The sequence below is a fragment of the Canis lupus genome, chromosome 34 (assembly GCF_011100685.1).
Source record: "Canis lupus familiaris isolate Mischka breed German Shepherd chromosome 34, alternate assembly UU_Cfam_GSD_1.0, whole genome shotgun sequence".
Lineage (NCBI taxonomy): Eukaryota > Metazoa > Chordata > Mammalia > Carnivora > Canidae > Canis > Canis lupus.
The window spans coordinates 26,801,640-26,819,259 of NC_049255.1; the positions used below are offsets into that span (position 1 = coordinate 26,801,640).

The 17,620-nt window shown below is 38.9% G+C and overlaps 1 protein-coding gene across 1 annotated transcript in view; it reads left to right on the top strand.

Annotated features, from left to right (window-relative positions):
- Nucleotides 1-150: 150 nt before the first annotated feature.
- LOC119877856 (insulin receptor substrate 4-like) overlaps nucleotides 151-17,620 on the top strand; it is a 110,806-nt gene continuing 93,336 nt past the window's right edge. Inside the window, exons 1-3 of the mRNA XM_038583285.1 lie at nucleotides 151-394; nucleotides 450-784; nucleotides 1,833-1,925. Coding sequence (XP_038439213.1) covers nucleotides 151-394; nucleotides 450-784; nucleotides 1,833-1,925 — 672 coding nt within the window. The remainder of the gene's footprint in view (nucleotides 395-449; nucleotides 785-1,832; nucleotides 1,926-17,620) is intronic.

The following is a 17,620-nucleotide window of genomic DNA, read 5'->3' on the forward strand; positions in this document are numbered from 1 at the left end:
GCGGCAACGGCGGCGGAATGTGCTGCCGGCTGAGAGGGGGAGGCAGCCTCGATCTGAGGGCCCCGGAGCCGCGGCCACGCCCATCGCCGCCAGCCCCGCTCGCCGATTGGCCAACCGGGCTCCGGTGCGCTCGACCAATCAAAGAGGACGATGGAGAGCGGGGGGCGGAAGAGAAAACGGAAAGGGGAAGCGAGCGGCGCGGGGAGGAAGGGCCGGAGGGCGGGGGAGGCTGGGAGGGCGCGGCGGGGGCAGGGCGGGGAGGGACCACGTGCCCGGGAGCCGCCGGGAGGAAGCGAACGGGAATTGGGCGACTTGGGGGGCGGCGGGGAGGGGAAGGGAGGCCCGGGAACGAGTTGGTTCGCTCCTGTTGCCGGGGCCGCTTCGGACCTCTGCGGTCCAGGATTGGGGCGGACTTAAAGTATCCCCCCGCCCCCCCCCCCCCCCCCGAGTGCGCCTTCTCTTCCAGGGCACGGCTCGCGCGCTCCGCTGGCTTTACAGGAAGTGCGAGCTGCGCCTCGGCCCAGTCTGGGTCGGGACACGCGCCCGCCGCCCCCCGCCCCCCGCCCCCCCGGGGTTCCCGCCGCGCGAGGCCCGGGCCGTGGGCTTGGGACGCGCAGGGGGGACGCGCGTTCGCGAGTCGCGGCGGGAAGCGAGAGGGACAGCGGGTGGGAAAGGGAAAGGACGCCTTAGGCGCATCCGACCCGTCCATCCCTGCACACCTGTCCCCGCAACAGGTAGGAGCTCGGGAAGCGCTGGTGACCCAGTGATGCTACAGCCTCTTAAGGTACCTCGTCTTAGGAAGTCAAAGAAGCTGCTTGGCCGCAAAGTGCTAACTTCTGGAAGGCGGAGACCGCGGCACCTGCCGTGATGTGGTGCTGTGACTGCGGGGAGAGAATGGATTCCGAGGATGTACATTTGTGTCGGGAATATTATTACTAGAGAGGCGGAAATAATACGAGCTACGAAGGAACGTGTGCGAATATTTCAGAAAAAAAAAGGGGGGGGAAGGAAATAGTTTGAAAATATATTTACCCATTGATTGCATCTCACATATGCAGGGAAAACGAAGTAGGCTGCAAGACCTCGGGTCGGAAGGAAAGGGGGCGGTGTAGGAGCATTTGGGTGTGTTTAAATTTGACGAGGTTTTGGGGGATTTCTTTCGGAACTTTTACTCCTCGCCCGCCCCCTTCCCTCCCAATTTTTTTTTACTGATATATATAAGTACTGAGAATTTTGAAGATATATATATATATATACACACACACACATAAAATACAAAAAATACATATACCTTCAAAATTCAAAAAACATATATATACCTTCAAAATTAAAAAAATATATATATACCTTCAAAATTCTCAGTACTTTGTATACTTTCAGCCGCCTAGAGAAACAAGCCCTACCTGGAAATAATTCACACTGAGAGTTGACTTGAATGTAATTTCATTGCCGATCTTAAAATATAAACGAAGTTCATCAGAGAGCCTCTTCTCCAAAGAATAATTTAATTGAAGTAACATTGCACACTGGAGCACGGATGTTTTCAAAATAACTTTAGGATAAGAAAATTAGGTTGAAAAAAATATGTATGTGTGAGTGTGTGCGTGTACCACCATCATGGATTTCTCTGTTACAAACAGGATTCTTGAAAACAAATTACGGGTGAATTATGATTAGAAGTTATCCCGTGATAACTAATCCTATGATTAGATGTTATCCTGTCAACATGAATGTATAGGTGAATATTTTGTTACTTATTGGAATAAATTCCATAGTAGCTTTCATGAGGAAGTTTATAAAGTTGTCCATCATCCTATGTCTTTTTCTCCCAGCTGCAACTGATTCTCTGCAGAATACCCCCAAGAGAAGACTGTGATCAGAGTTACCCACTGAGACATGCAGCACAACCAGGAAATAACCACAGAGTAATTTAGTTTCTTTTATTATTAGTATTTAATATCTTTCTGAAGTCTTTCTCCCTTTCTAGACCATAAGTACCCTGAAGTCAAGGAACATACTTGTTTTGTTCTCAATCACGTATTAGACACCCAGTAGTACTTGGCACATGGTATGCCCTCCGTGACTATTTGTCAAATATAGGACCTGAATCTCATCTTCTTTCAATGTATGTTCCTTAAGTTAAAAAAACAAGCTAACACATCTTTTTAATTTTTTTTCAAGCTAACACTCCTTGATTAAGAATGTGGATTGAGTTGTTAACTGCTTTTAATTTACACTGGATCACTTCTAAGAATTCTTAATTTTTTTTTTCTTAATTATGTATCATGCTTATTCCAGGGACAAAGTTCAGGGAGTAGATTAGACATAGGTTTTAGGGCAGACCCCCCAATATGTTTAAAAATAGTTGTGACACAGTTTGTAAAGTGGAACAATTATGCTTAATTATATTGCTTTGGTAGTCTGCTTCCTGGCCTAAATTTGTCATTTGAAATTATCACTGCCTGTTCTGTACTTCCGGTTCTTCCCAGACAGAACATACATAGTTTATCAGAAGTGTAAAGAAGTTCTTCCAGGAGTTAGCAATAGTTCTAAATGCAGATTGGCAACCTAATTGGCAAGATATGGTAGTTCTATCTGTAGTTAGAAGATTTAAGAAATTTAACTTGCTGAACTAAGGAAGTAAATGCAGCCATTAATACCATTTCAACAGACTTTTTAACACCTGTTTTTTGTGTATATGAAATATAGTTCTAATCAAACTATAAAACCCACATACAACACCTGTTTTCAAATAAGATATTCAAGGTCAAGTTACTTTATAACCTGACTTATTAGTACTTTAGTATAAGAAAAGTCTAAACTGTTATGGAGATACTTGCTTTCAGTGAATGTGTCATGAAATTGTCCTCTTAGTCACTTTTAGAATAAAGAAACTCTTTGTTCTGCAGCAGAGATTTGTGAAAGGATTTGTGAAGCTTTACACAGGTTTTAGTTGATCAAATGTAATTTTATTTATTTATTTATTTATTTGATTAAATGTAATTTTAAAAAGAATTATAATTGGTAATTCATTTAAGCAGTTTGGAATATTCTCATACATTAAATTGAAGACTGTTAGAGTGTTCCTTTAATCTATAACATGGATCTTATAGTTTCTGTTTCTGTTTGGGGAATTGTGGATGATTTCTTGAGCAAAACTGGGTAGTATATGCTGAAACAGGAAGCAATTTTATATGTTGCTAAATCTTAGCTAAAATGTAATCTGTATTTTTTTTAAAGATTTATTTATTTATTTATGATAGAGAGAGAGAGGCGCAGAGACACAGGAGGAGGGAGAGGCAGGCTCCATGCTGGAAGCCCGATGCGGGACTCGATCCCGGGACTCCAGGATCGAGCCCTAGGCCAAAGGCAGGCGCTAAACCGCTGAGCCACCAAGGGATCCCTAATCTGTATTTTTTAATAGATGGACTGTTTCTTTTTTTGAGAGAAAAACATTGGACTTTGGTAATATGCCTTTATTTTCTTAGGAAAACAGCTGATCAGGAATAGAGGGACTTCATTTATTCCTCTTTATTGCCAGTAACTTTTCTGACTTACAACTTGGGAACTCTGGAAAAAACTACTTCTTTACTTTGACTGAAGTTCCTGAATGATAAGAGATGATGGATTAAAAAAGCTAGCTGTAGGTATTAATTTGATTGAGAGAGATGAGCCACACAATTTTTCTTCAACTTAGTTTTTTTTAGGTCAGTTTTGACTAATTAATTGGAGAAAACTTGTAATATATGGGTACAAATCATTGATGACTGGTTGGTATCTTTTTTATATTGCTACCAGGCAAACATGCCTAGATTTTTTAAAGCTTTTTTCACTTGCTTTTTATTTGGGCCTAAAATAATGTTTTTTAATTTTTAAAAATAAATACCATAGAAAGAGCCATTTAAAAGCCAAATAGTCAAGAAGACTGATCATATGACTTAGAGCAGTGTCTCTCAGAGAGTTCCTCAGAACTCCTCAGCGTTAGTAAATGTTTAAAAAAAAAATTTCCTTGGTCTAACAATTTTAGGAACTTACAGGATGGGTGGTAATGGGAACTTTTAAGATGTTAGTGTTAAACAGAACACTATTTGGAAACTTGAAAATAGTGAGCCTAGAATGATCACTGTTATTCCTCAATTAAAAATTTTGTTTTTAATAGCATCGCATACGTATAATAACTTACAGATTGGTAGTATTTCAGAAGTTTGCTTGAAGATTACTTCTTTGAAATATGTCCATAGGTCATGATTAGTGGGTAGCAGTTCAGGTTAGCCCACAAAAGCTTTTTTTTTTTTTTAATTTTATTTATTTATTCATGAGAGACACACAGAGAGAGAGAGAGAGGCAGAGACACAGGCAGAGGGAGAAGCAGTCTCCATGCAGGGAGCCTGATGTGGGACTCGATCCCGGGTGTCCAGATCATGCCCTGGGCTGAAGGCGGCGCTAAACCGCTGAGCCACCCCGGCTGCCCCACAAAAGTTTATTTAATCTCTAAAGGACATAAGTGAACATCACAGAGCCTGATCACAGTATGTGGCAGTGTTTCTATGAGGAAAATATTAGGATTTACAAATCTGATCAGGAAGCGTACGTCTCTTGTCCTTGCCTCTGTGCACCAGGAACCGTTTTAGGTCATGGAGTTACGGGGATTACGATGTTCCTTACATTAGAATTCCATGCATCAGAGATTCTGCAGGTTCATGCCTTACCTGGTGTTAGGGGAGCCTGGACTAGCCCCTTACCAGTCAGGCTTCCGTGGTTTCCATTAGCTTACACTGGTAAAGAGGAAGCTTAGGATTCTAGGGACTGGTAAATAAGGAACTGGGGTGGATGAGGTATAGGACCAACTCTTACCCCAATATTTCTCACTTCAGGTAAGCTCCCTACTCCATTTTTTTTTTTTTTTGCTTTTTATTTCTAAATAATTACAGATTCATAGGCATTAAAAAAAAAAGGTACAAACCCTCAGTCAAGCCCTCTCCAATGGTAGCATCCTGAATAACTACAGTAAACTATCAAAACCAGTAAATCAGGGGCAGTCTGGGTGGCTCAGCGGTTTAGCGCTGCCCTTCAGCCCAGGCCCAGAGTATGATCCTGGAGACTCGGGATTGAGTCCCACGTCTGGTTTCGTGCATGGAGCCTGCTTCTCCCTCTGCCTGTATCTCTGCCTCTCTCTCTCTCTCTCTCTCTCTCTCTCTGTGTGTGTGTGTCTCTCATGAATAAATAAATAAAACCTTTAAAAAAAACCAGGAAATTGATATTAATATAGTACACGGAGCTTATTCAGAGGGGAGGGAAGACATTAGAATGTAAAGAATATATAAAAGTATCGGGGGTGCCTATATACTGGAACCTCTTATAATACTATGCTTTGTAATGACTACTAATTATATTGAGTACCTACCATATTTTAGGTTTTATGTACATGTATTATAATAGCTTTTATTTGTATTTCTATTACAAGCATAACTATTGAACAGGCAGTCTTTTAAGCAACTGATATATATTAGGTCATTAAGTCCTCACAATAACACTGTAAGGCAAGTATGTTATTACTCATTTTACAAATGAGAAAATGGAAGAACATTGGGATTAGTAATTTGTCTGAGATCACACAGTAAGTAGAAAAGTTGGCATTTGAACTGGGCCTAACACCAGAGCCAGCACTCCTGAATACCATATAGGCACATAAACTTCAGTGTTCATAGTAACCTTTCAAGGTAGGCATTATTTTCACTTTTTTTTTTTTTTTAAGATTTTATTTACTTACTTGAGAGAGAGGGAGAAGCAGACTCCCCACTTAGCAGAGAGCCTGATACAGGGCTTGGTGTGGGGCTCCATCCCAGGATCCTGAGATCATGACCTGAGCCAAAGGCAGATGCTTAACTGATTGAGCCACCCAGGCGCCCCTTCCACTTTTTAAATAAGTGAACTAAAGTTGAGAGAGGCTGAGCAGTTTGCTCAAGAGCCTACACAACTAACAAGTGGAGTCCCAGTTTGATTTCAGATCTGACAAGCTGCAAAACTCCCAGTTTCTAGTTCACCATTACTATGGACTGCATGTTTGTGTCCTAAAATCCATGTGTTGAAACCTCATCCCCAATGTGATGGTGTTTGGAGGTAGGGCCTTTGGGAAGTAATTAGGTCATGAAGATAGAATCCTCACTAATGGAATTAGTACCCTTAGAAAAAGAGGCCCTGAGAGGTCCTCCATCCCTTCTGCCAAGTGAGGTTAGTGAGAAGATGGGGGTCTATGAGGAAATGTGATCTCACCACATTGGCCACTGCCATGATCTTGAACTTTCCAGCCTGCAGAACTGTGAGAAATAAATTTCTGGGAGCACCTGGCTGACTCAGTTGGAAGAGCATGTGACTCCTGATCTCAGGGTTGTGAGTTCTAGCACCATACTGGGTGTTATAGTTACTTGAAAATAAAATCTTTAAAAAAAAAAAAAAAAGAAGAAGAAGAAGAAGAAAGAAATTTCTGTTGTTGATAAGCACCTGGTCTATGGTATTTTGTTATAGCAGCCTGAACTGACAAAACCACCATGCTGCCTCCCTGGCCTATAACACAGATCTATCCTGGGCCTCTGTGATATTGTGGTTTATATTACATATATATTTGGTCTTCTCCATGGTTCCTGACACATAACTCCTAAAACCTTCATAATTTCCTTAGTAATAAGAGTTTACAGGGGCATCTTTCCTTCTCAGCTCCTGAAAGAGCTCCAGAATGAAATGGGTGTCTTGTTATTCCTAACAAGCCCCTTCCAACCACTTCTTAGTTTATGTTAATGCAGTGACTTTTGGGTAATTCCTAAGGATGGGGGGGGGGATTGGTTGCCAGGGGAAACATTGTGTGATTAGAGGCTTGGAATTTTCAGTCCCACCACCCACCTCTGACCCCTAGGGAGGGAGAGGGACTAGAGATTGAATCAATGGCCAATGATTTAATCAATCATGCATACTTAATGAAGCCTCCATAAAAACCCCAAAAAGGATGGATTTGGAGAGCTTTCCGGTTGGTGGATGTGGAAGTGCTAAGATGGTGGCGAGTCCAGAGAGATCCTGGAAGTTCTTTGCTCCTTTCCCCATACCTTACCCTATGCATCTCTTCCATCTGACTATTCCTAGGTTATATCCTTTTATAATAAACTGGTGAGTCTAGTACATAAACTGTTTTTCCTCAGTTCTATGAGCTGCTTTAGCAAATTAATCAAGCCCCAGGAAGGAGGTTATATAAAATAATCTGATTTACAGCTGGTTGGTCAGATGTACAGGTGACAGCTTGAACTTGTGATTGGTGTGTGAAGTTGAGGGGGGCAGTGCTAGGTCTTGTGGGGCTGAGGCCTTAACCTGTGGAATCTGACACTATCTCCAGGTGGTGTCAGAATTGAGTTAAATTGTAGGACTCCCAACTGCTGTCACAGAATTGTTTGGTGTAGGAAACTACTACTACACACTGGTAATCAGAAATGAGAATAGTACCGTGAAGAGACAGAAAACAGAAAAAAAAATATATTTTTTTCCTAAACAGGCTCTAAAGAGGCCTAGTTCTAAAATGCCTAAGGCAGTGGTTCTCAAACTTTAGAGTTCTTTAGAACCAGTTGGAAGACTGAAAACCCAAACTGGTAGACTCTGTCCCCAGAGTTTCTAATTCAGTAGGTCTAGAATAGCATGTGAAGATTTGAGTTTTTAACAAGTGCAATGCTGTTGGCACTGTTTCCTGGAACACACTCTGAGAAGTACTAGATTTGTTCTTACTTCTCACGTGTAGGGTGGTTTCAGCCCAAGGTAAGGACAGAATTAAAATAAGGATAAATAGGCTTCACAGTAATAGATGTGATATGCTCTACAGTATGTCAAAGTATTACATAATGATTATATATCTCTTATATTTAAAAAATGTACCAAATAATGTTTCAAGAAAGAGGCTGATAGTAGCCAATCCATTTCACTGTTTAAATATATTTAAGCAATATTTTCCTGGGTTCATTTCTGCTCTCAAGTTTTTCTCTTGAGTTTTCTCAAATGACATTTTCTTGATGACATTCTTCTAAAAGACTGGCTCCATTGAGCCTGTGAGGTCTAGTCTGAGTTTCTTGTTGCTAGCTTAAATCTCATATCCTCTGCCGCAGCCTTCTCTAGTTCCTTGAAGGCCCAGACCACGTCTCAGTTCTTGAGTCACCTCCCAAAGAGGCAAAACATGTGTCTTAAATGTTCTTCCTCTGCTCAATTGGGGCCCATCTGCCAGACATTCTGGTTTCCCTGTACTAGCCTGTCTCAGGGCCATGCCTTCTCAGTTAGAGTCAAGAGTGGAGTCTCCTGCCACATCCACACTGATCTGGAACCATCTCTGATACCGACAAAAAAATGCAGAGTTCTCCTTGGTTAGTCACCCTGTTCAGGGCGGATTCCTTACGAACAACAAAAAAAGAAAAAACCTAATGGGGCTAATCTACAAGTAGTTTCTTAAACTGAAAATATTAAATGTTTTTGATTTTTTAATTATTTTCTCCTGGATTCTATGTTCAGAGAGTGGCAACTTGTATTGAATAGATAGAATATCTTTATGGTATTTCTCTCATTTGCCTCCTCTCCATTCTCTGCTACTATCTTCTGTCTTGTTCAGGACCAGTAAGAATTATTTCATGTTCATGATGTCTGAGTTAGAAGAATAGCACACATATGTTATCTAGGCCAACCATGTAGTTTGTGCTTGAATTCTCACTTCATGAAGTGCAACACATTCATTAATGGGGAGCTCAATATTACTAGAATCATAGTCCATTCAGACTGCAGAGGATCATCATTACAAAGTTCTTCATGTCAAGTATATATGTGTGTGTGTGTGTGTGTGTGTGTGTTGTGTGTGTCTAATATCCCTTCAAAAGTCATTGTGATAAAAAAATAAAAAGCAAAAGTCCTTGTGATGTTTAAGGGTGAAGCAGTTAAGTATCTATGGAGAATACAAAGGGCAAGTGCATTAAATAGAGCTATTTTCTGCATTTGTGAAAATGATAGATTTCTACCAAGTGTAATATACCTATTTTATGGGTCCTGTTTTGAATTTTGAGAATAGTTGTGCTAGTCAGACTGATGAAAATCCTCATGAATATGAATGATATTAATAACTTCAATAAAAATGGAACTGATGCCCTAAAACAGATGACTACCTTGGATAATCACATATGAGGAAGACTCTGGTGTATTTATTAGTTGTTTCTATCTATTGGCATAGATTATATGTGACATATGGTATCATGTACACACATATAAGATGAATTAAAAAATAATACAAGAAAGAAGACTTTTAAGTACAGAAATTAGTCTTGAAGTTCACAATACCTCATAGCATTTATCAGCTTTCTATTTATAGTTCTGTCACTATCTTATACAAAACCCTGAAGTCTTGGAGAACTCAAATAGCTTCAGCAGATTCTCCAGATGCCTGTAAAGTCAAAGGTCTGTAGCTCCTGGGGTGTAATTTAGACTTTGACCACTGATTGCCTTATGATGGACTGCAGAAAAATACTTAACAACAAATCCTTCCCCGTTTTGGTTGAATCCTGGAAACCTTTGTCCTCTCACCTGGTACTTATCCCAACATCATTAGGCCCTTGTTAAAAGTTTTTGTCTTTATCACTGATGAAAATCAGAGCCTGGTAGGTGTTAAACCATCTTATTTAGAGCCCGTTAGATACTAGAATGTCTTGGTCCCTCGCCTTTTGGCTTCTACCCTAAGATCTGCCTAATCAAACCCTGATGTTCTACATGGCAGACCAGAAGCTACCGTGCTGATCCCAAATTAGACCTCCCAGGTTTTTAGTTCTACTTATAAATAGAAGCATCAGAGGAAGCATTTAACTTGTAGACAGATCAAGTCAACTAATGACTAGTAATATTATTTGGTTAATTCAAGGATATCACAGAACCATTTAGAGCAGTAGAAAAACATCCACACATGGGTGGCCTAGGAGAGCTATTTAATTTCTAGAAATAGGAAATTCCTTTATGTTCTTTGTTCTTATTTTTTTCTTTTACTTCTACTTGCCACATGAAAAGAGGAAAAAATTACCCATCATTTATCTGTCCCTGGTAGTCATTATCGTAGAACCTCATTAAAAGTAATTAAAATTTGCAACAGAAATATTTTTTGAGAGCTGCACACATCTCTGTCTCATTGAGTGCCTCTTGGAGGCACTCTTGTGGCATGTGAAGTGATCCAAAGGGTACCAGTAAATTGTTAATCTCAGCACCTTAGTGTGCTAGCTTCTTTTAGGAATAATTTAAACACACTTTGGATGGCCCTTATCACAAAGTACTGCTCTTATTACAATACCCAAAATAACAACAGGGGGGCGGGCAGGGCAGAGACAGACAACAGGTATATTTCCAACTACCTGTCATATATTACCACTACTGTAGTGTGTGTCTTAGTGTATACCAAACAGTGTAATGTATATTACAGTGTTGCATATATCTAAGTGTAAAGCACAGTGTAGAGCCAGAGTCAGCTTCAAGGGCATGCAGCTTATGGAATCTTACAGGGCCCTGTATTTAGAAGGGCCCCACACCTAATTTAATGCTCAGCTGTCACTATCTTGAAATTTTTGATTTTTTAACACGGGGCTCCACATTTTCATTTTGCAAATTATGTAGTCTGCTATAGATGATGCAATATATATTCATCTTAATACTTTCCTACCCACAATTCTTTTTAGCATGTATTCCTTCAATCTTAAAAAAAAAAAAAAAGCCTATAGGGCAGCCCGGGTGGCTCAGTGGTTTAGCGCCGCCTTGGGTCCAGGGCGTGATCCTGGAGACCCGGGATCGAGTCCCATGTCAGGCTCCCTCCATGGAGCCTGCTTCTACCTCTGCCTGTGTCTCTGCCTCTCTCTCTCTGTGTCTCTCATGAATAAATAAATAAACTCTTTAAAAAAAAAAGCCTATAAAATATTCCCACTTTAAATGTAAATAAGTAATGTAAATATCAGAAGATCATACTATATATACTAGTTTTACTTTTTCATTTAATATATTAGGGATATCCTGAAGAATATTCTCTTGCATGGATAAACCATAATTTATTTAACTCCCTACTGATAGACACATAGTTTCCTGTTCTTTGCTATGATAGTGAACATCTTTGAATATACATCTTTGTTCACTTGCCCCACTATTTCCCTAGGATGAATTTCTAAAAGTAGAGTCAAAGGGTATGGACATTTAAAATGTGATATATACTACCTGATGGCTCCTCAAAAGATTACACTAGGTTTTATCAATCTAAATCCCACCAACAAATTACAAGTACCATTGTTGCCCCCCATGCTAGCATGATACCTCACCTTCATCTCCGCCAATCTGATATTGCTGGTATTTCTAATCACATTAACCTGAGTTATTAGATCACCAGGATATCATTGATTCTGCTAATATGGAATGAAAGTTCATCGAATCAAACATTAGTGCACCTATCAAAGTGAGTACCTTTAGGGAGATATTTTGTAGATGTCTCCCTAGCCAACTATTTGAGGCACTCTCAGCTCCTACCTTTTCTTACAAAATAAGGGTTTTGTGTTCCCTGTGTAACATTCACAGATTTTGTAAATGTTCAAATAAACCATCAAGACATTGACCTTGCTTTTTTCTGCTCTTAACTTCCCCAACTTTTAAAACCCTTTTTTATTTTAAAATAATTTCGGGCAGCCCCGGTGGATCAGCGGTTTAGCACCACCTTCAGCCCAGAGCATGATCCTGGGGACACAGGATTGAGTCCTACGTCGGGCTCCCAGTGTGGACCCTGCTTCTCCCTTTGTCTGTGCCTCTCTTTCTCTCTCTCTCTCTGTGTCTTTCATGACTAAATAAATCTTAAAAATAAATAAATAAAATAAAATAATTTCAGACTTTTGCTGAAGTTGTGAGAGACAAATACACAGGATTTTCATGTACCCTTAACCCAGATTCCCCAAATGTTAACATTTTACACATTTGTTTTGACATCTTCACTTTTTCTCTGAACTCTTAAAATAACATACAGGCATGATGCCTCTTTATCCCAAATATTTTAGGTTTGTTCTCTCATAGTTTCACAGTGTATTTATCTAAATCAGGAATATTCATTCAAAGTTGTTATTTGTACACATTATTTAAATTTCATTAATTTTGCCAATAATTTTGTAGAAAAAGAAGAAAAAAAATTTTGGTTCAGGATTCAAACCAGGTTCATACATTTCATTTAGTTGTCCTGAGCCCCCAACCATACCATTTTTTTTTTTTTTTTTGGTCATATTTTCCTAGAAAAATCCTAGGTTGATGTAAAAAAATACTTTTTGGCAACCTGGTTGGTTAGCTTTTTTTGTATTTACATGTTTTAAAGTAAAGTTGCTTACAAAGGAGAAAATAAGATCCAACAAGTTAAAGAGGTGTGATACTGACTATAAATAATAGAAATTTCCAGCAGTAAATCACTGACTGTTAAAATGAAAATTTCAAAATGCTTTTTATTAATGCCCTAGGCTTTTAAGAAAAGTCTTCTCAGGATCTTTCTAAAAAGATTGCCACATTTGCTAATAGTACCAGGTATTGAGAAGTCGTATTTTATTTATACACAAATAAAATGACCTCTTAGTTCCTAGAGAGTCTAGGGAGGGGAAAAAAATGAAGTAGATACAATGAGAAATGACTAGCCTCTGGAGGAAAGGGCATTTGTATTCTTAGCAGGAAGATACTAAGCTGCTTTCTTTTCTCTTGAATTTTTTATTAAAACCAAAATAGTATGAGCTATGTTGATTGAGCAAATCAAAACCTTAACTATGGTTATCACATGAATAGACTTCCTGAGTTGCTGAGGATTTGGGATAGTTGCCATCAGTTGACCTGAGAGCTTCTACAACTTAAATGTGAGTTCAGAAAAAGGTGCAGATGGGTATTTTACCTGTTAAACAAACATTCAGGGGATCCCTGGGTGGCTCAGCGGTTTGGCGCCTGCCTTTGGCCCAGGGCGCGATCCTGGAGTCCCGGGATCGAGTTCTGCGTTGGGCTCCCGGCATGGAGCCTGCTTCTCCCTCCTCCTGTATCTCTACCTCTCTTTCTCTCTATGTCTATCATAAATAAATAAACAAATCTTAAAAAAAAATAAACATTCAAAAAGTGATCACTGCCTGTCAAGCAGTATTTTAACTACTTTTAAAGTAGTAGTTTTAACTACCTCACTTTTTCCATTGTACAAATGGGGAAGCAGAGGCACAGAAAGGTAGAGCAATTTGTCCAAGGCCACACAGCTAGTGGGTGGCTATGAAACGAGGATCTCAAGGAAAGGCCTATAGGGACCAAGGTGGTTTAAACCCACAAACTCTCAAAACGGACCCACTGTTTTACCTGGAGGCTAGAGCCTCACGGTGAGGAAAAATGGCTGGGGGCACAATCAGAATTCAGCAGGATGAGAATAGCAAAGAAGGGAAGAGAAGGTCCGGACTAACATGGGAGAGGGAAATACTCAGGAAACCTCGAAAAGCAAACTGTCGTATTTTTAACAACTGAAGTTATAAATACTATCTGAACCAGTCTTCCTTCTTCAAGTTCAAGAAAACTAAATTCACATAAAAATGAGCAACAGAGGGATGCCTGGGTGGATCAGAGGTTGAGTGTCTGCCTTTGACTCATGGCATGATCCTGAGGTCCTGGGATCGAGTTCCGCATCAGGCTCTTGTGGGGAGCCTGCTTCTTCCTCTGCCTATGTCTCTGCCTCTCTGTGTCTCTCATGAATAAATAAAATATTTTTTTTTAAAAAGAGCAACAGAAAAATATCAAGGTCTGATGGCATACAAAGTTATGAGAAAAAAGGATGAGGAGTGAAGTAACATCCGTAGAGACAGTAAAGCATATCTGTAGGACATACTAAAAAAAGCAGGTCCACTACACTGTATTAGTTCAAAATGAGGTTAAAATACATGAAGAAAATTGTGTAAGAAATGAAAGACCAAAATAAGTCAGAATTCAAAAGGGAAGTAAAAAAACCTCAAGAAAGAATTCGAAATTAAAGTAGCAGAGTTCAAATGGCCTACTCTAGAGCTTGGCTCCAGGGTTCACGTACTTTGGATCCAACACAGGCCTCCTGTGGCAGCAGCCTCTGGGTTTATTAATAAAGGTGCTAAATCTCTTTACTTTTACAAGTGGCCTTAGAAAATGAATTTAAATTAAAAATAAGTGGCCTTAGAATGTTTTTAAATAATGTCCAGTAATTTTAGTAAAGATGCTTATTTTAAATAAAATACGAACATTTTTGTTTTATCATCTCGTGGCTGCATCAGTAGAGAATTAGAATTTTATTTATTTTTTATTTTTATTTATTTTTATTTTTATTTTTTTTTGAGAATTAGAATTTTAATCTTAGGCTCTGTCATTTGAATCCAGAGACTGTGGTGCCTTCCTATACTTAATGCAATTCTGTGAAAAGTGAGTGAATTGGCAGCAATATCAATAATAAATGGCAGCAAATTCCACAATATATAATGGAGACATTATAATTAGGTAGGAACTCACTCAAAATTTATTTGAGCAATCTTTTGTAATGTCAGATTGCATTATTATGAATTGCAATTTTGCTATCATAAAGGTGTGAGGAATTTGCTTAGGAAAAGGATGCTGTTAGCAGAAGAACTGAACAGAAAAGTCAGAGTAACTGTTTTCAGAGTGGGAGACCATGTGCAATTTGTAAGAATATGACTTGTTTTCCTAAAGTAATCCAAAAAAATTAAGCTTGGTAAAATCTGTTTAGTTGGTGGATGGGTTGGTCTACTGTGAGAAGGCATGATAATGGAATACAGTAAAATCTGACATCTAGTGATATAGACACTGATGCATATGCATGTGTGTAAAGTGTACACCAGAGGTGGATAGTTGCAGACTCACTATATTCCATCGCTGTGCTGGGTTTTCCAAACTAAGAGTATGCAAGTCAAGCCCATCCCACCCTAACTGAAAACCACAAATATGAAGTATTAAGGGGAACTGGAGAGATATTTGGACTACATGCTGAGGTTATGTATTCTAGTATAGATAATCCTAGGGAATTTTCCAACCCCTAAATTTTGTTCCACAAAACATCAAGTTAAATGCATGTTGAAAAGTCTTAAAGGAAAACTGATGGCTTTGTCAGCCTGTTGTTTTTAAGTTCCCCATAACTGGTTCCATTTCTCTCAAGCAACGCAGAGCTGAAGGGGAAAGAAAATGTTTTTACTGGATTTTGATGAACATAAGATGTCCTAGGCTCTGATTTGGACTTCTCCAGAACAACTTCAGATCCAGTCTTTGGATCTCTAAGTGGCTTTCCTCACCAAGAAAGGTATGTAGGTGAACTAGATGTCTTTGCCCACTATTCATAAAAAGGTAATTTACTGGTACAACTGAGCCACGCATGAGCACAGATAACATTAGCTAATTTACCTGAGGCTCATTTCCGGGTTGAATTTGGACCCTGGACTCCAGGTGAGTTGTACTTGTTTTGTTTCCTAGCACCTTAACCTCAGAGCCTAACACAGCCAATTCTTTTTTACCCAGTGGCTGAGTCCTTTCATGACTTGTCTAGGTCTCTGCCCTTTTTCTAAAGAAGAAAAAAAAGCATTTTCACTGCTCATGGTACATTCATTAGAGCTTGGAGGTTAAGAAATGAGACTATTTAACTCAATTTGACTCAGCCCATTTTCTTCCTTGCTAGCAGCTTTAATAAAAAGTTTGTTGTGGTGTGATTAAAATATTTGATTAAAATGAGATTTGAATCTTGAAGAATCCATTTTTTTTTTGATAATATGACCCTGGGAATACAGAAAATTAACTTGTTCTTACTGACTATATAGGCGTTCAGCTTTGTTTTTACATAATACAATAGAGAATTTTATAGTAAGAATGTTAGGGGGCACCTGGGTGGCTCAGTCAGTTAAGCCTCTGCCTTCGGATCAGGTCATGATCCTGAGGTCCTGGAATCTAGCCCCACTCCCGCTCAATGGGGAGTCTGCTTGTCTTCCTCTCCCTCTGCCCTTCCCCTCTGCTCATGCTTGCTCTCTCATGTGCTCTCTGTCTCTCTCTCTCAAATAAATAAATAAAATCTTAAAAAAAAAAAAAAAGAATATTACCAAGTTCTATGGAAGTTTGGGGAAAGCATTATCTCCAAGGCAGTGTGTGTGTTTTAAAGTTGTGGTTTGTGATTACTGTAAGATAATAATATGTGTGGTGAAAATACATAAAATCAAACAATAGGGAGTTATCAAGTAAAAAATAAATCTTCCTCCCAGATATGCTCTCCAATGTTTAAGTTTCCCTTTAAAAAAAGACGACAGTTTCTGAAGCTAAGGTTGATGAGCAGGTGGTGCATTAATCCTTTTGCAATTCGATCTTAGTCTTTCAAAGACTTAAAAAAACATGTTGGGCTATAAACCTGAGCACTGTTGGAGAGAGCCACACAGCATTGGTTTCCTGAGAGTCATCGCTGGTGTTGCTTACATGTAAAGTGGATATGATCCGTGGTTTACAAATGATTGCACAGTAAAAATTAGAATGCCCTGTTGTGGATGATTGAATAGGTACCGTTCAGGTTACAATTTAACTATGCTAAAGAAACCAAACTATGGAAATACATGGTAATAAGTGAAATGTGCATCAGAGATTTGAAACAATTTCATTTTAACTTATGGTTTATGGAATATTCCCCATCTCTCAGTGTTACAGAACCTGAATGACTGTTTAAAGTAATTGTTATCTTTGATAGGAGTTTTCAAAGGGATAGATAAATCCATTTTCTATTTTTGTAAGCCTAATTATAAGTGTTTATCTTTTCATTCACTGCTTTTCGATGTATATTTTTTTCACATAAGAAATTCCTTATCTTTTCATGGTCAATACCTGCTTGTCTTCGATATCTGAAAATAATATTTCTACATTATGGTGAATATAATCTCCCTTTACAGTTCATTGCATTAAACTACCATCCTAGAGAGAACACAGAATAGATATTTTCTGTAAAAGAGTTATTTATGTTCTAGATTCTTCTTTTGGTTGTATTTTGATAGCCCAGAACCCAATATTTTGTGTGATCTGAGTTATTTTTTTCCAGTGCATTTCTCTTAACACTTATCTATACTGAATTCATTTGTCATATTTCTACATTTTTACATCCCTTTTTGATCTTCACTACATTTTACAATCTACACACATTACTTTCTTTATCCAGTGAACATTAACTGAATATCTACTATGGCTCAAAGTTGTATAAGACATAGTGCCATATATAATAGCCTCACAGTGTTTGGCTTGAGAGGCCAGTCAATATGGAAAAACAAAACGCACTTGGATGAATCAATTTTATAAAATATTAATATGGAAGATACACTCACAATCTGGACACCACACATCATGGATACCATAATAATAATGTTGGCAGAATAACCTTTATTCTTGCTTAGAGAAATAGTCACTTGCTGTCCTCAGGTAATTGGACAAGAGCTCAGAAATGTTCTTCTGCTATATTCAGAAGAGCAATATTTGGTCATTCATGATTTTAATTTGTTTTCTACAAACTGAAGGAATTGGTTCTAGTTTGAAAGATTTTACTTTCTGGTAG